Source organism: Pan paniscus, chromosome 9 (genome assembly GCF_029289425.2).
Source record: "Pan paniscus chromosome 9, NHGRI_mPanPan1-v2.0_pri, whole genome shotgun sequence".
Classification (NCBI taxonomy): Eukaryota; Metazoa; Chordata; class Mammalia; order Primates; family Hominidae; genus Pan; species Pan paniscus.
In genome coordinates this window covers 48,044,910-48,071,231 of record NC_073258.2, presented here as the reverse complement: position 1 = coordinate 48,071,231, position 26,322 = coordinate 48,044,910, and the positions used below count along the sequence as shown (strand labels likewise).

General features: G+C 45.7%; 1 protein-coding gene across 2 annotated transcripts in view; it reads right to left on the bottom strand.

The window, feature by feature from the left end:
- CRY2 (cryptochrome circadian regulator 2) overlaps positions 1–15,454 on the bottom strand; it is a 35,878-nt gene extending 20,424 nt beyond the window's left edge. The window contains exons 1-5 of one of the 2 annotated variants that reach the window (XM_003808231.4): positions 15,133–15,454; positions 6,742–6,850; positions 3,971–4,113; positions 1,790–1,974; positions 674–762 (exon numbers count right to left, since the gene is read on the bottom strand). In XM_003808231.4, coding sequence (XP_003808279.1) covers positions 674–762; positions 1,790–1,974; positions 3,971–4,113; positions 6,742–6,850; positions 15,133–15,410 — 804 coding nt within the window. In that variant the 5' untranslated portion in view covers positions 15,411–15,454. The remainder of the gene's footprint in view (positions 1–673; positions 763–1,789; positions 1,975–3,970; positions 4,114–6,741; positions 6,851–15,132) is intronic. The other variant, XM_063608401.1, reaches the window with a different exon arrangement.
- Between the last annotated feature and the right edge of the window lie 10,868 nt (positions 15,455–26,322).

Genomic DNA, 26,322 nt, shown 5'->3' with positions numbered 1-26,322 from the left:
CCTCCCCAGTTCTCACTGCACTGGGAGGTGGGCCATTTGCTCTGTGTCCAAGCATATGGAAATCAACACGCTGAAAGAGTTCCAGCAAAAAGGTGCGGAGACACATCAACACAAAATAATCTTATAGATTTTACTAACCAGATATCCTCTTAGTAGGGGGAACCTGCCCACAGATGAAAGAAAAGCAATCCGACATAGCTTTAGAATAACATAGAACAAGGTCTTACTGTGTTATAAGGTGAGCATTCCTAATTCAAGAATCTAAAATCTGAAACACTTTTGGTCCCAAGCACTTTGGATAAGGGATACTCAACCTGTAATTACTAACTTTGTGACCTCAGGCAGGTTACTTAACCTCTCTAAGCCTCAATTTTGTAATCTGTAGAATGAACAGCTTAGTACCTACCTTGCAGGGCTGTTGGAAAGATTAAAAGAAATGCCAGCAGGTGCTTAACCCAGAAATGCTGAGCCTAGTGACCAGCACATGGTAAGTACTCTCTAAATGGTAGTTGCTGTTAGTGTTGCTGTTGTTATGGCCATCAGGAGGATAGGAGGATTTTTCATTTTCCAAACAATGTGAGCTAAGAGGGACTAAAGGACATGGACATGACCTGTATCTCCTGCTGTGTGGATATCAGTATCTGCAGCTCTGTGTCTCAGAAACGGCCCATACCTTCCGTTCCAAGTGCTTATCCAGGCGGGCCAGAGCTTCTGTCTCTCCTCCCTGCCAGACAGCTGGACCAAGTCCTTCAGTGGGGAACCCTGAAGAGAAGGAAAGGTCACAAGACAGGAGGTTTGACCATTTCAGTGATAGCCCGGCACGGCTGTTCTGTTATTTGAACTTTATGAGAATTAAACCACAGTGTCTCGGTGCTACTGGGGGTTAGATAATCCTTAAAGTTTTAGCGTTTTCTAGGTCAACTTGGTTCTCTTCCCACAGTCACTATTTTCTCTGCTTTCCCCTGCACCCTTATCGCTCCAGGTAGATGACAACAATCCCGGACCTCCTGCCTTTTCAGATTAGCTGGCAACAACTGTGGTTTTCAGGTGAAAAAGGCTAATAGCTTTGTTCAGATCAAAAGACTGGAGGTGTGGCTCACGTCTGTAATCCCAGCACTTTGGGAGGCCGATGTGGGTGGATCACTTGAGGTCACCAGTTCAAGACCAGCCTGGCCAACATGGTGAAACCCCGTCTCTACTAAAAATACAAATATTAGCTGGGCGTGATGGCAGGCGCCTGTAGTCCCAGCTACTCAGGAGGCTGGGGCAGCAGAATTGCTTGAACCCGGGAGGTGGAGGTTGCAGTGAGCCAAGACTGTGCCACTGCACTCCAGACTGGGCAACAGAGCCAGACTCCGTCTCAAAAAGAAAAAAAAAAGGTAAGAAAGAGGGAGGGGTGAAAGAGTGTAGTTAGTAATCTGAGAGGCTGACAGATTCCCTGCTTTCAACAGAAGCAATACTAGCTATCTTGTTACTGAGAAGCCCATGGACACCAGCACCAGGCAGTGCCTGTATTGTCTGCGAGAGGTTAGTACAAAAATAGAGGCATGATCTAGAACCAGAAACAGAAGATTACATGTATGAGTATGAACAGAACAAATACTAGAAGGACATAGTTTAAAATTAATTGTGGTTACCTCTGGGTGGTGGAGTAATAGTGACTGCCATTTCCATTTTTGTTTTCCTGTGCTTTCTAACCTTTCTATAATGACATGCATTACTTTCACAAAGAATTTCTTTACACAAAAGCAGGCACCAGCACAAGCGGCTCTGGGCAGGAAGTACGCACCCAGCTCCTCCAGGGAGGGCACACCGTAGGTCTCGTCATGGTTCTCCTGGATCTCGGCCCTGCAGCTCTCCATCTGCTGGCTGGTCACCGAGCCCACTGGCTTCTTGGGCAGCTCCATGCGGCTGATGATGGCCTGAAAGCGCTTGTATGTAAGGGGTGGCTTCTGCCCATTCAGCTCAATGATCCTGGGGAGCCCAAAGCACAGCTAGTGTTACCCACATGGCCCTGTGATGTGGGTCCCTGCCCACCCAAAAAAGAACCCAGACTCTGAAGGCTTTGAGGGTGGCTTTCCTCATCCACTCACAGGTCCCATGCCTGAGTGGAAAGGAGGGGGCAAGGGAGGCCGCATCTCCATTTTACCGAGAGGGAAAATAAAGCCCAGAGAGCTGAAGCAGGTGCCTCAGTAATGGAGCAAGGCAGGGCCAGAGCTGGGACTCAATTCCGGGCTCCCTGGTGTTGACGCAGAGCCGCCTAAAGACAGAGACTGACAAAATCTCTAATCACAGAAAAATCCCTACTAGCCTGCTTGGCACTTGGCCTATCTGTCCAAGCTAAGGGAATCCCCATAGGCCTCTACCACCCATGTAAGCCCTGGAGAAAGTTCTTTGATAAGAGCTGAAGACATGTTTTTTTTTTTTTTTTTTTTTTTTTAACTCTAACATCATAAGGAATAGCAGACATGTTCCTTTCTTGGAAAATCATCCCCTTCTTAGCCTCCATTTATTAGAACATTGAACAGAGAGGTGGAAGACAGCTTATCCTCCCAAATTCAGAGACTGGAGCTAGAGTTCATAGCCACAACTGATACTTAAAGAGAGTCTTGTAGTTTACAAAGTATTTTTCATGACCAGGGAAAACATAACTGCACTCATGCAAGAAGGAAGGAGTATCAGAGGGCGAAGAAGAGAACGGAGGCTGTTTATATAAGGATGAATTGGGATGGTATGGAGCCACATTCCCGGGGCTCTTCTTGGCCAAGAAGTAGCTTACGCAAGGCCCATCTGGCTGGGTGAGTTCATTTCTCAGTTTGCTCTCCCCACGTTAGTGGAGATATATGGTCGGCTGCTGCCTCTGCTATGCCTCCCCCTCCTCTGGCACGCAGCAGGAGGAGGATCTCCACACCCAGCCTCTCCTCCTGAGGGCCCGGCTCACGTGCACAGCTGTGTGACCTGGCTTCTTGGCAGCCAGCACTGGGTTGGGAAGTGGGGGTGGGGAGCGGCGGCGGCTGCTGGCTTGGCAGCAGCAGCAACAGCAGCAGCAGCAGCAGCAGCAGGAGGGTGACAGCTCTGGCATGGCAGGGAAGGGGAGGAGAGGATTTCCTCCTAGAATCTCTGAAAGCACAGAGGCTGTCACCAGGGGAGGAGGCTCCTCTGTAGTTAGCAGCTCCCTGCAGGGATCTCTAGAGCCCTCCCCGCCACCAAGCAACATGGCCTGGAAACCCAGATAGTCATAGAACCTGGGAACTCTTTTTTTTTTTTTTGACACAGGATCTTGCTCTGTCACCCAGGCTGGAGTGACGTGGCATGATCACAGCTCATGGCAGCCTCAAGCCCCTGGGCTCAAGTGATCCTCCAACCTCAGCCTCTTCAGTAACTGGGACTACATGCATGTCCCACCATGCATGGCTAATATATTTATTTTTAGTAGAGACGGGGGTCTCACTATGTTGCCCAGGCTGATCTTGAACTCATGGACTCATGCGATCCTCTCACTTTGGCCTCTCAAAGTGCTGGGATTACAGGCATGAGCCAGCATGCCCAGCCTAGGAACTCATCTTAGGTACAAAAACTGGACCTGTGTGAACAGAGGTCTGTTGGAGGGGTAACAGACAGGGTCCACTGAGGTCAGAGGGCAGCTGTTGAGCAGGATGGAAGTGGGAGTATGAGGCACAGGTGGGACTCGGGCATACTAGGAGCAGATTTGTAAATACCCTGAGTGTGGGTCCTCACTGCTTCCATGCCTTGGGCCTAACAAGCCTCTCTGCCACCTCAATGGGGTAAAGCTCTTTGTGACCTGTTCTACAGGTCCTGACTCTGGCCTATTCTCCTCCAGCTTCTAGAAGATGCCATGCCTCCTGGGTCAGGTGGCCCTAATGCTGAACCTCTCTGAGTTCCGCTCAGCAGGGGCCCAAATTACTAACTCTCACAATTGGTAACCTGATCCCTGGGCCCCATCTCTTACCTGTCCAGGTCATAGAGGGTATGAGAATTCTCCGTCACTACTTCCACACCAGCCTCCTTGGCCATCTTCATGATGGCTGCATCCCGTTCTTTCCCAAAGGGTTCAGAGTCATATTCAAAGGTCAAGCGGGTCACTCCCCATTCCTGTGGGGAGAGGATCTGTTATGCTCAACACTGTGTTTGGGGAGGAGGGGGAAGCTGGACTCTCAGTTCCTTCCTGGGAGAGAACAGAGCTAGTCTAGAGACCTGTCTGATGGGCAGCAGAAAAAACTAGGAACAGGGATTTGATCTGGAAAGCAAACAAGCTGAGGTTCAGAAAGTTTGAGGAGGGCAGGCAGTGTGGCGAAGCCAACAGCACGGCAACAGTGGAGTTGGGAGAGAGGCAGGCAGCCTTGTGCACTTGCTGTGTCCTTGAGGTAGGAGAATGCGGCAGGAGGCCATAAATACAACGCTCCTGGGAAACCCCCAGTCCCAGAGAGTGGCACTGACTCACAGGTGGGACAGGACCACAGCCTTCTGCCTGCTCAGCAAGCTTTTCCCAGAGCTTCTCACAGCCCTGCAGACTTGTGGCCTAGTTTTCTTGGCAGAGTTGTGCTATGTGAAGTGTCTTAATTGTTTCCACAGCAACACTCCTGAGGCCAATAGCAAACAGAGCTAATAGGTTCCAGCCCTGAGAGAGTCAGGAAAGGGGAAGCGATCCTTAGTCTGGAGGTCAGAGGAAACTGACCAGAGGGGCTACATGTTGAAAAGGAGGAAGTTCTTTCCTAAGCCTTTAGTCATTTCTGGTAGGAATTTCTAGATCTCATAGCAAGTTGGCCCAGTGAATGATTGTACAGTCAACCCACAGAAAGCCCTAGAGCATGCAACTTGCAAGAAGAAAAACACATTCTCCAAAGTCTCTGGTCATAGTCTCTGAAAGCTCTGAACCACAGGGGCAAATGTCCTAGCCATGCACAGGCTGGTCTGGTCCTGACTCAGCCCTGCCCGGGGACTGGGTCCTTAGCAGGGCCAGTTATCACTCATTCGAGGATATCAGCATTAAACATTGATTGAGCCCTTGCTATATGCCAGGTACCATGCTTATAGTTCATATAGGTTACATCACTGAATACTCATTGTAACCTGTGAATGATAACAATATTATTAAATGACATTTTCTCCAAGAAGCCTTCTTGACTTCCTCCTTCAATATAATTCTTCTGCACCTTGTCTTTTTTCCACTGCAGCATGTATTATATGACAATGATACACTTGCCTGTTTCCCCTATTAGTGTGAACTCTCAGAGCAGAAACCATGTTGTCTCACTCATCATCATTACCCTTATACCTAGTATGGGGCCTAGTACCTAGCAGAAGCTCAATAAAAATACATTACATGACTGAATGGATGACCTAGCTATATCTCTGGGATATAAGTGGGTTGGCCTCTGAGTTGCTGGGGGAGAAAAAGGGCAATGTCGAGGGGAGAAGGGAGGCAAACGTATTTATATGGTATGGTGGGTAAGGATACAGCTCTAGAGTCAGAATCCAAGATCGTCACTTATTAACTTCACAACCAATGACTGTTTCCTCTCCTGTAAATCGGGATAGCAGTAGCCACCTCTTAGGCCTGCTGTGAGGAAGAACTCAGTTGATGTAAACAAGCACTGGGAACAGCGCTTGACTCATAGGCAGCGCTCAATGAATGTGGGCAATTACTAGCACTGTGTGATTTGTACATGTATGCACAATTATGTGTGGGGGTACGGGGAGGGGAATTGGAGGATGATGTATTCACTAAGCTGTTTGCCTTGACATGACTTTTCCTTTTGTCTCGGAGTTAGGGTGGGGAGGGGCATGACAATCATTGTGTGCTGCTGAGGGTGATGGCAGTCTATGAGTTCCTGTGCCTCTATGTGGGCCTTGGAATATACTTTTTAAAGGGATTGAGGGAAAAGTGGACTGGCCCCCTGTTACTGCAAACAGAAACCTATGTGGCACCAAAATGAAGATTTCTATCAATCATTTACCCCATGGGAAACAAGAAAGCTTCCTCAGAAAGGCTGACCTTTTTTTTTTTTTTTTTTGAGACGGAGTCTTGCTCTGTTGCCCAGGCTGGAGTGCAGTGGCACAATCTCGGCTCACTGCAAGCTCCGCCTCCCGGGTTCACGCCATTCTCCTGCCTCAGCCTCTCGAGTAGCCGGGACTACAGGCACCAGCCAACATGCCCAGCTAATTTTTTGTATTTTTAGTAGAGACGGGGTTTCACCATGTTAGCCAGGATGGCCTGGATCTCCTGACCTCGTGATCCGCCTGCCTCGGCCTCCCAAAGTGCTGGGATTACAGGCGTGAGCCACCTCGCCCGGCAGAAAAGGCTGACTTTTCCCAATAAGCAGAGCAAAGCAAGATGGGAAATGTACCTTGCTAGACATGAAACCCCACCCTCAAAGTCTTGGCCTAGAAGGAACCCTAATAAATCTGGCTGGCTTGAGCCAAGAAAACATTGAAGGAAGCCAGTGGCATCCAGAGTGGAATGACTTACCACATCCTATGTCTAGACTGAGCTGAGAGCTTTCCAACAAGACACTGGTTTCCCAGAATTTTTTTCCTTAACACAGTTTCCATTCCAAGAGCAAGCTAACTGGCTGCCTTTGCTCCCAACTTCTCTAGCAGCAACAGCCAGACCAGCCCTGATGTTTCCATTCCCTCAGTCAGAATATCATATCACTCAGGCTGTGGGGAAACCCTCAGGGACAGAATCTCACTGTCTTCTCTGGGGCTCTGCACGCTTACCTTGAACAGCCTTGGGAACACGTCGGCTGGCTGTCCCCGGACTACAAACAGGCGGGAGTTCAGTTTCCTTAAACTTGTGTCCAAATCTTCCAGAGACTGAAGTAGGAACCTGCGGAGTCCACACAGGCCTTGTTAGTGATAACATCATGAAGAGTGGCTCTCTTTCCTAACAAAGCAGGGAGAAACTGGTTCGCTGTTTATGCCCAACAGGCAGCCTCATGATCACTAGGGCTGGAGAGGCCTGGGTTCCAGCCCAGGAGGGATGTGGTAGTGGATCAGCGCTGCTCTGCTTCAAACCCTGGCCTTGCCACTTACTAGCTGTGTGACTTTAGGCAATAACCTAACCTCTTTGCCTGTTTTCTCGCCGGTAATGTGAAGCTGATGTTAGTACCCATCTCATAAAATTGCTAAGAAAAGAAAATCGAATAATGTGTGAAAAACATTTAGCACTGTGCCTGGCACACAGACATCATGAGATAAATGTGAGCTGTTCCTAGTGTGGTGTTTCTGTGTGATCAGAGGCAAGTCACTTACTCCCTCGCAGTCTCTGGGGCTAGATATAAGTATCTGCCCAGCATGAGGTTGTTGTGAGACTCACATGGGAGCCATCTGAAAAGCCAGTGCAATACTGTGCTATGAAGCATTAAGGTCCTCTTAGCAGAGGACCAGACTGCCATAGCTGGGAAAATCCTCCTTACTCTGGTGGAAAAGACTCCTTGACTTTCTGCATGCATGCTCTGGGCCATGCGTATTTCTGCTGCCACAGCCTCACAGCCTGCAATGGGTCCCTAGTTCCCAGAGCTTTGTTTGGCAGGTGGCTCACTCTCCAGGCCTCTCCAGGGCTCTGGTGATCAGGTTCTCATCCCAAGAGGGAGAAGGCCTTAAAAGGTACTTCTCAATAGCTATCTTCACATTTTTGTGGGGGTGGGGGTGGGGAAGACCGCAGCTAGGCAAGAACTTCAGCAGGAGACCTGGATCACCAGGGGAAAGGGAAAGGACATTAACATTTGCTGAGTGCCTTCAGCGTTTTATTTTTAAATTAAATTAACATTATAACCAGATAAACTATTCATGTGGCTCAAAATTCCAGTGACAAAGCGGTACATAGTAAAAAGGGTTTTCCCCTCCCTCACTCCCCAGAGGCAACCAAGGTTATCAATGGGATTTTGGTTCTGTCATACTTTTTAAGTGCATTTCTGCATTTAATTCTCTCAACTATTTTGAAGGAAATAGTACCATCCTTATTTTATAGATGAGGAAACTGAGACACTCAGAGGTGAATTAATTTGCCTAAGACCATAGCTGTTAAGTGACAAAGCTGGGGATTCAGGAACCTAGGGTGGTCACTCTGAAACCCACATTTTCCTCTCTGTGCCCTTTTTTATTTATTTATTTACTTTTTGAGACAGAGTCTTGCTCTGTCGCCCAGGCTGGAGTGCAGTGGCGTGATCTCGGCTCACTGCAACCTCCCCAACCCAGGTTCAAGCGATTCTCCTGCCTCAGCTTTCCGAGTAGCTGGGGTTATAGGTATGTGCACCACACCCAATTAATTTTTTAAACAATATTTTTAGTAGAGATGGGGTTTCACCATGTTGGCCAGGTTGGTCTTGAACTCCTGACCTCAAGTGATCCGCCCTCCTCAGCCATCCAAAGTGCTGGGATTACAGGCGTGAGCCACCGTGAGGACTCTGTGCCCCATTTCTAAAGATTTCTAGTTGCACACCAACTCTGTTCCAGGGGCTGAGATTCTGCAGGCCCTCAGGAGTTTGGAATCCTTTTCTCTAATAGCAATGTGACTACAGGTAATCCACTGGCATTCTTATCTTCTTCTTCAAGAACCCACAGGTCAATCTGCATATGTCACAGATACCTCTGAGGCACCTGCTATCTACCCCTTGGGTCTCCACCCATCCCCAGCATTCTTCTCTGTCAACAATAGGAATGGCACATCACAGTCACATTCCCTGACTACTGGAGGCTTACAGAAGCAGTGACTATCCCCAGGCTGCCAACTAGAACCAGCCCCCACTGCTGCCTCTGACGTACACAACTTGACACACTCCTACGGCCAATGCCACCGACCCACATTCTAGCATGGGCTGAGCCCTGGGCTCGGCTCAAAGCATCATGTTTGCAAAAGAGCATGAGGAAGACTCTCTGAGAGGTTGGGATGGAAGACAAACAGGTTGAATGCTGCTTTATGCAAACCAAAAGCTCCACCTCTGTGAATTTCTGTTTTTGAAAAACTGACACCTCCAGAAAAGGAACAGGGAGCTGCAAGTGCGTCACTTGTGTTGGCCTCCCCCAAGCCTCACCACTCTTCTGGAAGGAAAAGAAGAGAAATCCATGCAAATGGTCTCATGCCATCTGAAACCTGGACCCTGCCAGGTAGAATGCCTAGGGCTAGGAGCAGTGATTTAAATTTCATAACCCCAGGACACAGGGTCCTCCATCTGCAGCTCCCAGGAGTGTCCTTGCCATGCGCCTTGGGGGTCTTTTCCTTCACAGTCCACCAGGCTGCATAGGACTTTGATTTGAAGCTATAAATAAGGTTGGAATGCACATGAAATCTAGGTTCCAGAACATGTAGCAATCTGCCTTCTATAGAACTTTATTTTTAGACCTCATTTACTAAAAGGAGAGATTCCTCGTAGCATCTCTAAAGTACAGCTAATCCTATGAGAGCCCTTTTCTTCTTTCACAAAAGATGCTTATAGCAGGAAGCAGAGATGTGAGGCTGGTAGAAGGCCCAACTCTGAACCCAGCAACTAAATAAAAATAATGATAATAATGGCAATGACTAACATTTAATAAGCATTTACAATGACAGGCACTATTCTACTTGTTTCACATACATTACCTCATTTAATTCTCAAACAGCCCAATCAAGTAGGTAATATTATTATTCCCATTTTATAGATGAGGGAACTGAGGCATAGAGAGATTATGAAACTTGCCCAACATCATATACCTAGTAAGTGGCCAGAATTCAAACCCAGGCAATCTGTCAGGCTTGACATGTTCGTTTTTAGCCAGCCACTGCCTCTCAACAAACAGAGCGCTGAGGCTGTGCTGCCCTGGGCTCAGCCATTAGGGAGCACCACAGGCCAACTCAAAGGCCAGCAACACCTCTGCTGCCAGATCTTTCCTCCTCTGAGTGTGGTCTGACAATCAGCAGCATTGGCTGTGAAACACCCAGGAGTCTGTTGAAATGCAGAATCTCAGGCTCTAACCCAGACCTCCAAAATTAGAATCTGTATTTTAGCAAGATCCCCTGGTGATTCATTTGCATATTAAAGTTTCACAAGCACTACTCTAGAAAACTGAACTTTACTTCTAGTCTCTGTTACAAGTTGCCTTTCTTTGCTTCTAGTTTGTTTGTACTAAACTTTCTCTCTTTAGCATCCATATTTCTGCCTCCCCTTTGGCCTGCTAGAAATGCTCTGCTTCTTCCAACTTCCCTCCCGAGTCAACCCGGGAAGGGAGGGCTCAGGACAGCCACCACAGGGAGGCAATAGGCAGAGATGTGAGGAGGGTCCCCAGTATCTCCAGACTCCAGGCAGCCAGAGAATGCAGAGAATGAGAAGCCACCACTAGGGTACTACCTTTGAGGCCTGCCAGGTGACAGCTGTCCCTCACATTTGGAGTAGTGCTGCGACTGGGCAAAGGCTCAGTGGGCAGGTATATGCATTCTTTCACCAGAGAGAACCTTGGGCCTTCTGTGGTCCCTTAGAACCCTCCTCTTTACTCCAATTTCTCTTTACTCCAATGAGGGGACTCTGAAGGAAACTGGCCTGGGCATTGGAGATGGTGGTGTTGGGGGCTGGCACTTCACCCTTGGCAGCTCTTAGCTGAGCTCACATGGCCAAAATTCAGAGCACATGGTCCTGGGAGAGCAAAGCTTACCCTTTGGATTAGACAACATGTGCAACTGAATTACATTATTATGTAAGTGCTCTAGAGCCAGAGGCAGGCAGAACTGGAGAAAACCAGACTGGGATTTCCAAAAATATAGAGAGGACACTATAACTCAGGGACTCTACAAGGCTAGCCTTTTAGAATAAAACAAGCAGATCCTTTGATTAAGTACTCATATTTAGGGAAGGCCTTCTCTAGGAATGGCTGATCCTGTGTTGAGGAATATTTTATTTATTTGTTGTTAATGGGGGGAGGGAGGATAACAGTGAATTCTTTTGGGTCCAGGCTGTCCTTGACCAAGTTCCTCTGCTTCAAGGCAAGGTTATCTAACAACGATGATGATACCATTGGCTGGCACAGATTGGCTACATAGGATATTAATAGAAATTAATTTTTCCTAAGTAATTAAGAGAGCTTAAGCCCCATGGAAAAGGATAACCTAAACTCACAATCTCTGGCAGGGATTTATTTCTAAGTATCTGAGTGATATTTAGAAATACTTAAATATTAAATTCTTATTATTTTAAAAATATATTTATTCTTTCCTAATTTCAAAGAGAAAGATGAAGGTTTTTATCCCCTTTGGGCAAACAGAAACATTTCCTTGGCAGCAGAACGGTAAAGTGCCTCTCTCAGGTACCAATGTGAATAACTCAGAGAAGCTCCTGTTTCCCTGCCAGTAGACTAGAGTTCTCAATCCACTTCCCAACAGTCCAACAGTGTTCAGCTCTCAGCATCTGGGAAGAGAGACACACTTGTTCTCATGGGGCATCCTGGGAAGTTCCCAGTTTACCTCATTTACCAATTCTGAGAGAAATGGGCTGAGAGGGAACATATTTTATTTCTACAAATTCCCTCTGTCCCAGAAGCTCCTGAAAGAGGCGCAGCACAGAGCCAGGGACAAAATGATTTAAATAAAGTGGAAGAGGAACTGTTGCTAACACCTATCCAAGTTGCAGTGGGGAGAGAAAGGTAATGAAAAACCACAGAGGCCATTTTAAAATCTAGGAACTGCTCACATCTTCCTTTAGTTTATCTTCTTGCTGCAGTACCTCCTTCTAGATGTAGCAAATCTGGGGAAGGTGAGGCTGGGGAAAATGCGAAAGGGCTTTGCCAAGTAGCACTTGGAAAAAAAAAAAAAGTCCTGAGGCTCATATAGCTACAATTAGCCCATAAACTTCCCACCATCACCAAGGCAAGAAATATGCTAGGCTTCTTCTTGCTAATCAATATGTGTATTTCTTAGTTGCATTTCTCTGTCCGTTTTTACTCTTAGTGCCATTCATAGTTATTTTAATCTGATTTCCTCTGCAGAAAAACATTGTGTGGGAGTCAGTGTAGAAGGAGCAGGAGGGAAACAGAGTCACAGATTTTGGGTCCTCCCCTCCTTGCAGATGGTCCCTTGCCCTTCCCAGGGAGGCTTCTCAGAGACAACTTAAGCAGTTGCAGAGCTAGGACATCATGCTGCAGCACAATTCTCTTAGACCACTCTTGGAATCCAGAAACAACCACGGGACGATTACACATACTACAGTCATGTCAAGATATGGCTGGCTCCAGCCCTCCCCTCTATCCCCAACTTTGTGCACAAAAGAGAATGCAGCTCTGCCTTCAACTGATCCAGGAAGCAAGCAGAATGGTGGAGGTGGTAGGAGTGTGTCTGTTTCCAGGCCCAGGAGCAGTTATTATATTCAATCTGTTTGTGTTACTTCATCTCTTTCTTCTGAATGCCAACATTAATTAGACTTCCTGCCAATGCACTGCAACATACTTCCTAGGTTGCCCGTCTCAGGACTGAGGTTCTCTAGTCCAGTGCTTCTTAAGCTTTGCTGCAATAAGAGCTTTAAAAACCTTAATGCCCAAGGCCGGGCACAGTGGCTCATACTTGCAATCACAGCACTTTGGGAGGTTGACGCAGGTGATTGCTTAAGCCCATGAGTTCAAGACCAGCCTGGAGAACATGGTGAAACCCCATCTCTACAAAAAATACAAAAATTAGCCAGGCATGGTGGTGCACGCCTGCAGTCCCAGCTACTTGGGAGGCTAAGGCAGGAGGATCGCTGAGCCCAAGAGGTCAAGGCTGCAGTGAGCTATGATCATGCCACTGCATTTCAGCTTGGCTTGTCACTTGAGCAGGACCCCGTCTCAAAAAAAAAAAAAAAAAACAAAACAAAACAAAACAAAAAACCCCCAAACCTTAATGCCCAGGCCATAACCCAGAACGATTCTAACAGAACTGGGGGAAAGGGGCTGGGCACAGTGGCTCATGCCCTGTAATCCCAGCAGTTTGGGAGACCAAGGCGGGCAGATCACCTGAGGTCAGGAGTTTGAGACCAGCCTAGCCAACATGGTGAAACCCTGTCTCTACTAAAAATACAAAAAAATTAGCCAGGTGTGGCGATGGCCGCCTGTAATCCTGGCTACTTGGGAGACTGAGGCAGGAGAATTGCTTGAACCCGGGAGGCGGAGGTTGCAGTGAGTCCAGACTGCGCCATTGTACTCTAGCCTGGGCAACAAGAACAAAACTCCGTCTCAAAAAAAAAAAAAAAAAAAAAATAGAATTGGGGGAAAGGGGCCCAGGTATCTTTTAAAGACCCTTATGGGATTCCAATGCACAGCAGCCAAGATTGAGAACCACTGCTCTAGTCTGTCCCCTTATCTTATGTTTCTCATGGCACTTCGTTTCACTAAATTATGGTTGTTTGTTGGTAAAATGTAGGCTCCAGGAGTTCTGGAGCACAGACACATCTGCTTATTCACTGCTGTATCCCTAGCAATATCTAGAGCAGTACCTGGCAGATATTAGGCACTCATTAAGTGATCAATTAATATCTGCATTCTTACACAGCCTCTGACTTCAGGATTTGACTCAGGCATCTGAGCCACATTCTTTTTCTTCTTCACTAGATTGATAGCACGATCACAAAACGATGACCCACAAAAATCCATAAACACCTGGTTCCTAGCAAACTGGAGTTTAATCAACAGGAATTTTATTGTTGATTTTTAATCTTCCCTATCAAAAAAGAGTAGGCAGTACTATGCAATGTCCCCCAAAACCCAATAAAAGAAGAAACTCTGTGACAATGTAACAAGAAGGTAGTCGGATTCCATTTGCCTGGCTCCGACTGGTGCAGGGCAAAGTCTGAGGCTTGGCTTAATGTGCACACTAGGGATGGTCATTTGATGATGCTTGTCAAACCCAACCTCCTATCTGTAGAAAACTGGAGCAGAGACAGAGCAATAAGGCAGCCTGAAAACTGTGGGCAGGCTCTCCACAGGACTCCTTAGTTGTTCCTTCTGGGCAGGAGGGGACACTGAACAGGCCCACTGCTAGCAGCACTCACTCTCTTAGCAGGGCACACACCTTGGAGAGAAAAGAATGGTGTGCCGAGAGCCACGGTATCCTGGAAATAACCCTGTCCATCGATGCAACAAGGCCACAAGCAAACATTCCCCAGAACAATGCAAACAAACCGAGCGACTGCCACTAGGTGTTCTGAAGAGCGATGGGTACATTATGTCTCAAAACTCTTTAGTTTGAATACTGTTTACAGTGAAAATACACTAACGACCTGTTCATCTTTTTCCATGATCATGTCGACTCCATCTCCTGGGGGGTCATCAGAGGGGCCCTTGATATCATGGCTTTCCTGCTCCCTAACCTTACCACAACAGTTCATAAAAGTCTCATCTCTAATGGCTCTACTGTCCTCTAAAATCATGACAAGAGGATGACGGGGTGACACTTTGGATTCTTTTAAATTTTTCTATCGAGGTCAAAGCTCCAGAGCAGGGCTTAAAACATTCTGGAGAATCCCCTGGATTCTCTGGAGCTTTGAACATAAAGCGACTCCACCTGAAGACGCCTTTGGCTTCTTTATTTATAATATAGGGGAGAAGACCTTATTTAATGCTAAGCCAGGGTCACTTGACACCCCTAGAGGCAGGACGGTCTGGGTGCAGGGTAGCCAGGATGGGTGGTAGGGCGGATTCAAACGAGCCAGAGGCTTCGGAGTGATCTCCCCGAGCCCAGCAACGGGTTCTTGAAGAATGCGAGCAAAAACCCGTCCCGCCCTCACACTACGTTATCTCCCTTCCGCTCCTCCCTGAGTAGACCGTAAGAGCCCTAGACCAGGAGCCCCTGTTCTGCCACTCACTGGCTACAAGTCCTTGGGCAGGTCGACTTTGGGTCTCCAGGGCTCAAGGGTCTCATCTGTACAACGGGGATCATGATCTCCGTTCCACAGGCAGTTGTGAGGCTCAAAGGGGTAACAGTGCGAACGCGCTTTGTCAGAGGCTGAACCCTGGCCCACCGGCGCGTTAGGACCATGACGAATTACTTCCCCGGTCTCGGCTTCTCCCCTCTGGCCTTCCAGCCGTGGCGGGGTTGGGGGGATCGTGCTGTTCGCCGGTCACCCCAGGGTCAGGGTCCTGGCTGCGTCCCCGCCACCCAGCCCCGATTCCCCTCACCTCCATCGGTTGATCCCGACTGAGGAGGAGGCCGCGAACCACGGGTCGAGAATGTAAACGCAGCGCACGCAGCGCGCCCCGCGCACGGCCGCCAGCAACGCCGGGTTGTCGTGGAGTCGCAGCCCTTTGCGGAACCAGTGCACTGAAGAGGCGCCGTCCGTGCCGGGCGCTGGCGCCGGGGCCACAGCTGCCGCCGTCGCCACAGTCGCCGCCATGACTGTCCAGACTGCTCCAGCCACCCCCGCTCCGCCCCGGTAGGCGACGTGGACCCCGCCCATAGCCCGCCCAGTGACCTATGACGCCGCAACTCCTCCCTTAGTCCCCGCCCACAGGGCCCCAGAGCCCCTCTGCCATTGGCTGAGAGCCTTCCACCTGGCGATTGGCCCAGAGGCGCCGGAACAGGCCCCGCCCCCTCACGTTCCTACCATGTGTGTGTCCGCCCGGGTGGAGCTGGCATGCGGACAAGTGACGCAGGCTGGGCCTGTCCGCGGAGTGCCGGGAGTAGGCCAAGTCTCGAGGGACAGCGGATCTCTTACCCACGTCCTGTTCAGGGCCTGCTTCTAGAAGAAGCTGCCTGGGCTGGTAGGGGTTGCTGTGACTACAGCCAGTGACTTGCAAGACTGACAGCTGACCTTCCTATTATCACCAACATCGTCACCATCACCATCTACATCATTCTACTACAGCTGCCATTTATTAAGTGCACTTTATATGGCAAGAGACATGATCATCTCCTTACGTAGACGGTCTCATTTACTATTCTCAACTCAGCCCAGTTACATTCATTTAGCGAACCCCAGTGAAAAAGCTGCTGTTGTTTTCGTTTCACAGATGAAGAAAACGGAGGGTGCCGCAGGTTGAGTGACTTATTCAATATCATAAAGCTGCTAAGAGGATTTCACCCAGATTATTCTGATTTCGAAATTTCTGCTTTTATCCACGAAGCTATACTTCTCTTTGTGCGAAGATCCTTGGTAATTCCAAGTGGCAGAGTCTAAGGACGGGGAAGGAGTGCCCTAATATGCAGCAGTAGAGGATTTGGGAGTAAGGACTGGGAATGTGGGGGACTTGAATTGAGATAGTAATTATGCCATCAGATGAATTTATTTTCTTTTAGTCTGTTTAGTAGATCCAGTGTGTGCAAAGCACTGTACTGGATTCCGGGTAGGGTTCAGAGATGTGGAGGACACTGTCCCCATTCTTCTGGGACGCCAGGTGGAACCCTCTTGGGCTAAGACGGCTTAGTCAAGCTGCAGCTTTGGGGTTATCAGGTGGAAAACAGTCTGTTTCAACTTGACCCTAGGTTGAGCCCATGCTTGGAACCTTTCCTGGACCTGGGACAGAGTGATGAAAGCATTTAGTAATTTAGTCTGCAATTTAGTGGCATTAATTGGCACCACTCTCTAAACCAGTGTCACTGCAATCCTAGGCATTCTCTGTCATTTCCAGGGCTTTTCACGAGCTGTTCCAGCAGTCTAGATCACACTCCCTCTTCCATCTTTGTTTCTAACTCCAGTTTGCTCTGTATCATTGTTCAGTATAGATGTCACCTTCTTGCTGTCTGATCCCAACCTGAATACTGCCCCATCTTATTCTGTGCTTCTTTTTGGTCACTTGTCTTGGCACACGATACTGGAATTTCTTGCTTAAAAGTCTTTCTGCCCCATTAGAGTATAAACTCCTGGAGAGCAGGGGCTGTGGCTTATTTACATACAGTTGTATGTCTGAAGTCTAGCTCAGGGCTTGGCACCTAACGCTCAAGGATTATTTGAGTAAAAATTGAACTAGAGTCTCATATTGGCAGGCTCTTAAAGGTTTATCCTAGTCCCCTTACCTGACCCTTTCCTTATTTTTGAATTTCCTTTCCAAATGCTTGCTGAATAAATCGATGCAATCTTTCATTACTTTTATTTTAAGGTTTTGTGTTCCCCCTCTCCTATCCCCTCTTCTCTCCACAAGGTTGGTGCTTTGCTAGGAATGAAACAGAGTGTAAGGAGGTGGTTCTCCCTTAACCTCAGAGATGGGTCCTCTTCCCTTTTTCTCCTCCAAATTCCCATAATGCTATATCTGTATTCCGTGAGCCCTGTGAGGCAGGGACTGTGCTTGTCTTACTTTTCAGTGTCTTCTCAGCTGGTACTCTGGTACCTAACATATAGTAGGTGCTCAAAAAACATTTGTTGAATGATCAAAAGTCACTTCCCTCCCCTCCCCTCGCTCTCTTATTAAGCTATCATGAGAGGCAGTGTGATGTAATGGTTAAACCTGAGGCTTTGCACATTGGAGTTGCTGAGTTCAAATTCTAGTTCTGCTTTTATTCTCTGTGACCTTGGATAAGCTAGTTAACCTCTCTGTTCCTCACTTTCTTAATCTTTGCAATAGGGTGATAATAGCACTTAGGATATAGTAAGCATTTGTACTGTGTCAGCTACTGTTATTCTGAACAGCAGGACCTGTGTCTGGTTGTGTCTTCCTTGTAATGCTCAGCCCTGGGTCTTACATGTAATGTGGGCTCCATAAGTTGCTGACTACATAAAATATTTTACTTATTTTTTTAAAGTCCTTGAAAATTTGCCAATAATGAAAAAACAAGTAATCAACCTCAGTTCCCAAAACCTAACAAATCGATTATTTCTTATCTTCATGTTGCCTTCTAGACTTTGTCCACAAACATCTAAGTTTTAAAACTTTAATCAAAGCAGAGGTTCAGTGCTCCCTGGGTTGTGGTTTTTTTTTTTTTTTTTTTTTTTTTTAATTTGAGATGGAGTCTTGCTCTGTCACCCAGGCTGGAGTGCAGTGGTGTGATCTCAGCTCACTGCAACCTCTGCCTCCTGGGCTCAAGCAATTCTCGTGCATCAGCCTCCCAAGTAGCTGGGAGTATAGGTGGCAGCCACCACGCTGGGCTAATTTTTGTATTTTTAGTAGAGTCAGGGTTTCACCATATTGATCAGGCTGGTCTTGAACTCCTGACCTCAGGCAATCCACCTGCCTTGGCCTCTCAAAGTGCTGGGATTACAGGTGTGAGCCACCGACCGTGTCCAGCCTGTTCTTTTTTTTTTTTTTTGAGACAGGGTCTTGTTCTGTCACCCAAGCTGGAGTGCAGTGCTGTGACCCTAGTTCAATACATTTTCAAATTCCTGGGCTGAAGGGATCCTCCTGCCTCAGCCTCCTGAGTATCTAGGACTACAAGCACACACTACCATGCCCAGCTAATTTAAAAAACATTTTTTTCTTGGTAAAAACAGGGGTCTTGCTATGTTGCCCAGGCTGGTCTTGAAGCAATCAACTCCTAGCCTCAATCGATCCTCCCTCTTTGGGCTCCCAAAGTGCTGGGATTATAGGCATGAGCCATTGCACCCGGCCCAGCTTTTTTAAAACTTAAAATATTAAGCATGTTGTATATTGCTGCATCATTACTTTTGTGTTTTTTTGTGGTTTGTGTTGTCAAGTTGATAAAGATGAACTATTAATACTTCATTGAATAATTGCATATTGCTTCAGTATATTAACAGTGTAACATTCAAGAATCGGGAAGTAGGGTGGGTGCGGTGGCTCACGCCTGTAATCCCAGCACTTTGGGAGGCCGAGGCAGGAGGATCATTTGAGGTCAGGAATTGATTGGCCAACATGGTGAAGCCCCGTCTCTACTAAAAATACAAAAAGTAGCCAGGTGTGGTGGCGCGTGCCTGTAATCCCAGCTACTCAGGAGGCTGAGGCAGCAGAATTACTTGAACCCGGGAGGTGGAGATTACAGTGAACCAAGATCATGCCACCAGACTTCAGTCTGAGTGACGAAGTGAGACTTCGGAAAAAAAAAAAAAAAGAATCGGGAAGTAAATCTGACACTAGATAGAATACTAGAGTGCAAAGTCCACTTTGGGTTTTTACACTTTAAAAGGGACACAGAGAAATTGGACAGAGACCAAAGAAACCTGTACATTGCTAAGGAAGTGAAATGTAATGGGGTACTATTGTCTTTTCGAGAGAAATAAAAGCTAATTTTTGATCTCATAATAATGCACTCTAGTGTACACCTTGTAAAAAGTACCTCCAAAGAGTGGTTGTCATGAGGATGCCAAACAACCTAGTTTACACTAGGAAGAGTGAAAGATTGGAGAGACTTCTTAGGATAAGGTGCTTTAAGGATGAGATGAATTAGCCAGGAACTGAGTGGCGTCTTTCTCCCCCGAAGATACTTACGCAGATAGATCAGTCCTGTTTTGTCTCTTTTTGTTAATGTCCTGCATGGAGACTGGATTAGACAACTTTCTACTTTGGCTTTGAACTGCGCTTTGGGTAAATATTTGATGATTGGCTGAAGGTAACCAGGCGCGGCGGGAGGGAAGTCCCCGGCCAGTTTAAGTTATCCGCGCCCTCTAGTGGTAGGACTGGGACAGCGGCGGTTCGGTTTGCGGCTGGGCGGGGAACACCAGGACCAATCCAGGGTGCAGAGGTGGCATGCCTGTTCCCAAGGCTTCACGCAAAGCCTATTTTGATGTAGTGACGTAAAATGTTTGTTCTTGGAACTGTTGAGCTTGAGAAGCAGTAAAGCTTATTGAGAGCACAGACCGTAAAACTAAACTCCCTGGGTTCCATTTCCAGATCTGACATTAACTAGCAAATTACTTAATTGGGCGAGCTAATTAACCTCTCTGTGCCTTAGTTTCCTCATTTGTAAAATGGGGATGATGATACTTATAATAAAAGTACAATATGAAATTAGGGAAAGGTGAATAGACTAATGAGTCAGAATTGAGAATCCAGAAACAGGTCCACATGAATCTGGACATTTTATTCACGACAAAGATGTCTCCGTAAAGAAGTGGGGAAAGTAATGGGTCAATCAGGTATTCCATTGTAAAAAAGTGAAACTTGACTCCATCTCACAACATACAAATCAATTCCAGGTAGATTATATGCTTAATGTGAGGGGTAAAACAATAAAGCTTTAAGAAGATTGTATTGGAGAATATCTTCGCAACCTTGGGGGAAGACAAACATTTCTTGAAAAAGACATGAAAAGCACTAACCATTAAAGAAAATGTTGATGAGTTGGACTGTGTTAAAATTAGGAACTGTTAATCAAAAAACATTATTCGGAGAGTGAAAAGGCAAACCATAGAATGAGAAAAGATACTTACATAATATTTATAATTCTTAAAGAGCTCAAATCCAGAATATGTCAACAGCCCTTAGAAATTATAATAATAAAAAAAGATAGGCAATCCAATTTGAAACTAGGCCAGAGACTTGAATAGGCACTTTCTGTAGAGTCCTAATTAGGCAAAAGGAGTCAGACTGGTGGGATTGAAGGAAAGCAAAAAGAAAAAGCAGATAAACTGTAAGTCTGCCTTTCTTTGTGGCGCAGGACACATAGCCCATCTGTGCAAATAACTCACAATCTTCCTGTGCCCAGCTATCACCAGTCCCTTGGCTGATAGCTGACTGCAACCTTGGCGTTATCAGCACTGCACAAAGCCCTCTTCAGTACACAGCACAAGCACCATCCTATAAAATCCCCAGCAAGCCTTTGTCTCTTTGTAGTCAGCTCCTCTCTTCCTGACCTGCCCATTGTACCCTTGCAATGTCTTTTCATACTTTCTCTAATAAATCTGCCTTTCTTTACCTACAACTGTCCTCGTAAATTCTTTTTACTGCCTGCACAACACTGGCCCCAGATAGTGGCTACCTGCGACACTTTCCACACACCCCTCCCCAAAGGATGGATATTTAAGTGGGCAATGAACACATGAAAAGGTACTCACCTTCATTAGCTCATTAGGGAGCTACAAATTAAAACCACAATGAGGAACCACTATAGGCCCGCAAGAATGAATAAAGTTAAAAGGATTGATAAAACCAAGTGTTTGGGAGGATGTGAGCAATTAAAATACACTGCTGTTGGGAGTGTAAATTGATACAACCACTTTTTAAAAGTGTCTGTTATATATTAAATTCGAAAAGCCAAATACCTTACAAATCATGAACGATATATTCTATGACCCAGCAGTTTCACTCCTAGCATATACTTAACAGAAATCCGTGCACATGTGCACCAAAAGACATGTGCAAGAATGTTCATAGCAGTATTATTAGTAATAATAATAAATCAGGGATAACTCAAATGTCCATTAGACAAAGAATAGCTAAAAAATTGTGCTGTATTCAAACTTAGGAATACCATACAAAAAACCTACATTACAGGCAGCAGTAAAATGGGTGATTCTCACAAACTTAATATCAAGTGAAAGAAGTCAGAAACCAAAGAAAATATTTATATAAGTGATATGTTTGGCTCTGTGTCCCCACTCAAATCTCATGTTGAATTATTATCTTCAGTATTGGAGGGACCTGATGGGAGGTGATTGGAACATTGGATCATGGGGGCGGATTTCCCCCTTGCGGTTCTCGTGATAGTGAGTTCTCACAAGATCTGGGTTTTTTTTTTTTTTTTAAATTTTTACGGAGACGGAGTCTGGCTTTGCTGCCCATGCTGGAGTGCAGTGGTGCAATCTCGGCTCACTGCAAGCTCCGCCTCCCGGGTTCACGCACGCCATCCTCCTGCCTCGGGACTACAGGTGACCACCACCACGACCGGCTAATTTTTTGTATTTTTAGTAGAAACGGGGTTTCACCGTGTTAACCAGGATGGTCTCAATCTTCTGACCTCGTGATCCACCCGCCTCAGCCTCCCAAAGTGCTGGGATTACAGGCGTGAGCCGCCGCGCCCGGCCCAAGATGTGGTTGTTTAAAAGTGTGTAGCACTTCCTCCTTCGTTCTCTCTCTCTCCTGCACCCGTGTGAAAATGTACTTGCTTCCCATTCGCCTTTCCGCCATGACTATAAGTCTCCTGAGCCTTCCCCAGCCCTGCCTCCTGCACAGCATGTGGAACTGTGAGTCAATTAAACCTCTTTTCTTTATAAATTACCCACTCCCAGGCAGTTCTTTATAGTGGTGTGAGGACAGAAAAACACAATATGTATATATCCACTACATAAAGTTCGCAATCCGACAAAACTAATGTGTGAATAGCCAAAGAAGTAGAAACAACCCAAATGACTATCTTCTGATGAATGAGTAAATAAAATGTCTCTGTATGCAATGGAATATCATTTGGCAATAAAAAGGGAGTGTTGGCCGAGCGCAGTGGCTCACGCTTGTAATCCCAGCACTTTGGGAGGCCGAGGTGGGCAGATCGCCAGGTCAGAATTTCGAGACCAGCCTGGCCAACATGGCGAAACCCCATCTCTACAAAAAATACAAAACTTAGCCGGGCATGGTGGCGGGCGCCTGTAATCCCAGCTATTCGGGAGGCTGAGTCAGGAGAATCGCTTGAACCCAGGAGGTGGAGATTGCAGTGAGCTGAGATTGTGCCATTGTACTCCAGCCTGGGCGACAAAAGCAAGACCCTATCTCAAAAAAAAAAAAAAAAAAAAAAAAAAAAGGGATGTTGTGTTGATACACATACCAACATTGATGAACCTTGAAAACATTATGTTAAGTGATAGAAGCCAGTTACAAAATACACACATATTGTATTATAGAATTCCATTTATATGAAATGTCCAGAATAGGCAAATCCATAGAGACAGAAATTGGTTTTCTAGGGCTAGGAGGGCTGGGGGTGAGGAAAATGAGGAGTAAACACTAATGGGATGATGAAAATGTTCTAAAATTGATTGTGATGATGGTTGTACAACTCTGTGAATATACTAAAAACCATTGAAGTGTGCTTACTTTTAATAGGTGAATTGTATGTTATGTGAATTATTTTAACAAAGATTATTAAAAAACTTACAGACTGTTATTAATATAAATAAAAAATAAAATAAGCCTCAGAACCAGAATGGGACTTTTATTATTATTTTTTTAAGACAAGGTCTTAGGCCAGGCACAGTGGCTCACGCCTGTAATCCCAGCGCTTTGGGAGGCTGAGGCGGGTGGATCACCTGAGGTCAGGAGTTCGAGACCAGCCTGGCCAAAATGGTGAAACCCCGTCTCTACAAAAAAACAAAAATTAGCCAGGCATGATGGCTCATGCCTGTAGTTCTAGCTACTCAGGAGGCTGAGGCATGAGAATCACTTGCACCCAAGAGGCAGAGGTTGCAGTAAGCCAAGATCACACCACTGCACTTCAGCCTGGGCAACAAAGTGAGACTTGGTCTCAAAAACAAACAAATAAACAAAAAAAGGCAAAGTCTTACTCTGTCGCCCAGGCTGGAGTATACATGTCATGGCTCACCACAGCCTCAACCTCCCACGCTCAAGCCATCCACCCACCTCAGCCTCGCAAGTAGCTAGGCCTGCAGGCACGTGCCACCACACCCTGCTAGTGTTTGTATTTTTTCATAGAGATGGGGTTTCTCCATATTGTCCAGGCTGTTCTCAAACTCCAGAGCTCAAGTGAAACACCCACTTCGGCCTCCCAAAGTGCTAGGATTACAGGCATGAGCCACCATGCTCAGCCAGGACTTTTAAAAGACAAGTATTCCACTCAGAAATTCTATTTTTTTTTTTATTATACTTAAAGTTCTGGGGTACATGTGCAGAACGTGCAGGTTTGTTACATAGGTATACACGTGCCATGGTGGTTTGCCGCACCCATCAACTTGTCATCTACATTAGGTATTTCTCCTAATGGTACCCCTCCCCTAGCCCCCACCCCCTGATAGGCCCCAGTTGTGATGTTCCCCTCCCCGTGTCCACGTGTTCTCATTGTTCAACTCCCACTTATGAGTGAGAACATGTGGTGTTTGGTTTTCTGTTCTTGTGTTAGTTTGCTGAGAATGATGGTTTCCAGCTTCATCCATGTCCCTGCAAAGGACATGAACTCATCCTTTTTTATGGCTGCATTGTATTCCTGGTGTATATGTGCCACATTTTCTTTATCCGGTCTATCTTTGATGGGTGTTTGGGATGGTTCCAAATCTTTGCTATTGTGAACAATGCCGCAATAAACATATTCGTGCATGTGTCGTTAGAGTAGAATGATTTATAATCCTTTGGGTATATACCCAGTAATGCGATTGCTGGGTCAAATGATATTTCTAGTTCTAGATCCTTGAGGAATCACCGCATTGTCTTCCACAGTGGATGAACTAATTTACACTCCCAACAACAGTGTAAAAGCATTCCTATTTCTCCACATCCTCTCCAGCATCTGTTGCTTCCTTTTTAAGGATCACCATTCTAACTGGCGTGAGATGGTATCTCAATGTGGTTTTGATTTCCATTTCTCTAATGACCAGTGATGATGAGCTTTTTTTTCATATGTTTGTTGGCTGCATAAATGTCTTTTTTTTGAGAAGTGTCTGTTCATATCCTTTACCTAATTTTTGATGGGGTTGTTTATTTTTTTTTTTGGAAATTTGTTTAAGTTCTTTGTAGATTCTGGATATTAGCCCTTTGTCAGATAGATAGATTGCAAAAATTTTCTCCCATACTGTAGGTTGCCTGTTCACTCTGATGATAATTTATCTTGCTGTGCAGAAGCTCTTTAGTTTAATTAGATCCCATTTGTCTATTTTGGCTTTTGTTGCCATTGCTTTTGGTGTTTTGGTCATGAAGTCTTTGTCCATGCCTATGTCCTGAATGGTATTGCCTAGATTTTCTTCTAGGGTTTTTTATAGTTTTAGGTCTTACATTTAAGTCTTTAATTCATCTTGAGTTAATTTTTGTATAAGGTATAAGGAAGGGATCCAGTTTCAGCTTTCTGCATATGGCTAGCCAGTTTTCCCAACACCATTTATTAAATAGGGAATTCTTTCCCCATTGCTTGTTTTTGTCAGGTTTGTCAAAGATCAGATGGTTATAGATGTGTGGTGTTATTTCTGAGGCCTCTGTTCTGTTCAGTGGGTCCATATATCTGTTTTGGTACCAGTATCATGCTGTTTTTGTTACTGTAGCCTTGTCGTATAGTTTGAAGTCAGGTAGCGTGATGCCTCCAGCTTTGTTCTTTTTGTTTAGGATTGTCTTGGCTATGCAGGCTCTTTTTTGGTTCCATGTGAAATTTAAAGTAGTTTTTTTCCAATTCTATGAAGAAAGTCGATGGTAGCTTGATGGGGATAGCATTGAATCTATAAATTACTTTGGGCAGTATGGCCATTTTCATAATATTGATTCTTCCTATCCATGAGCATGGAATGTTTTTCCATTTGTTTGTGTCCTCTCTTATTTCCTTGAGCAGTGGTTTGTAGTTCTCCTTGAAGAGGTCCTTCACATCCCTTGTAAGTTGTAATCCTAGGTATTTTATTCTCTTTGTAGCAATTGTGAATGGGAGTTCACTCATGATTTGGCTCTCTGTTTGTTATTGGTGTATAGGAATGCTTGTGATTTTTGCACATTGATTTTGTATCCTGAGACTTTGCTGAAGTTGCTTATCAGCTTCAGGAGATTTTGGGCTGAGATGATGGGGTTTTCTAAATATACAATCATGTCATCTGCAAACAGAGACAATTTTACTTCCTCTTTTCCTAATTGAATACCTTTTATTTCTTTCTCTTGCCTGATTGCCCTGGCCAGAACTTCCAATACTATGTTGAATAGGAGTGATGAGAGAGGGCATGCTTGCCTTGTGCCAGTTTTCAAAGGGAATGCTTCCAGTTTTTGCCCATTCAGTATGATGTTGGCTGTGGGTTTTTCATAAACAGCGGTTATTATTTTGAGATACATTCCATCAATACCTAGTTTATTGAGAGTTTTTAGCATGAAGGGCTGTTGAATTTTGTCAAAGGCCTTTTTTGCATCTATTGAGATAATCATGTGGTTTTTGTCATTGGTTCTGTTTATGATGGATTATCTTTATTGATTAGCGTATGTTGAACCAGGCTTGCAACCCAGGGATGAAGCTGACTTGATCATAGTTGATAAGCTTTTTGATGTGCTGCTGGATTCGGTTTGCCAGTATTTTATTGAGGATAAATGTTCGCATCGATGTTCATCAGGGATATTGGCCTGAAATTTTCTTTTTTTTGTTATGTCTCTGCCAGGTTTTGGTATCAGGATGATGCTGGCCTCATAAAATGTCTTAGGGAGGATTCCCTCTTTTTCTATTGTTTGGAATAGTTTCAGAAGGAATGGTACCAGCTCCTCTTTGTACCTCTGGTAGAATTTGGCTATAAATCCATCTGGTCCTGGACTTTTTTTTTGTTGGTAGGCTATTAATTACTGCCTCAATTTCAGAACTTGTCATTG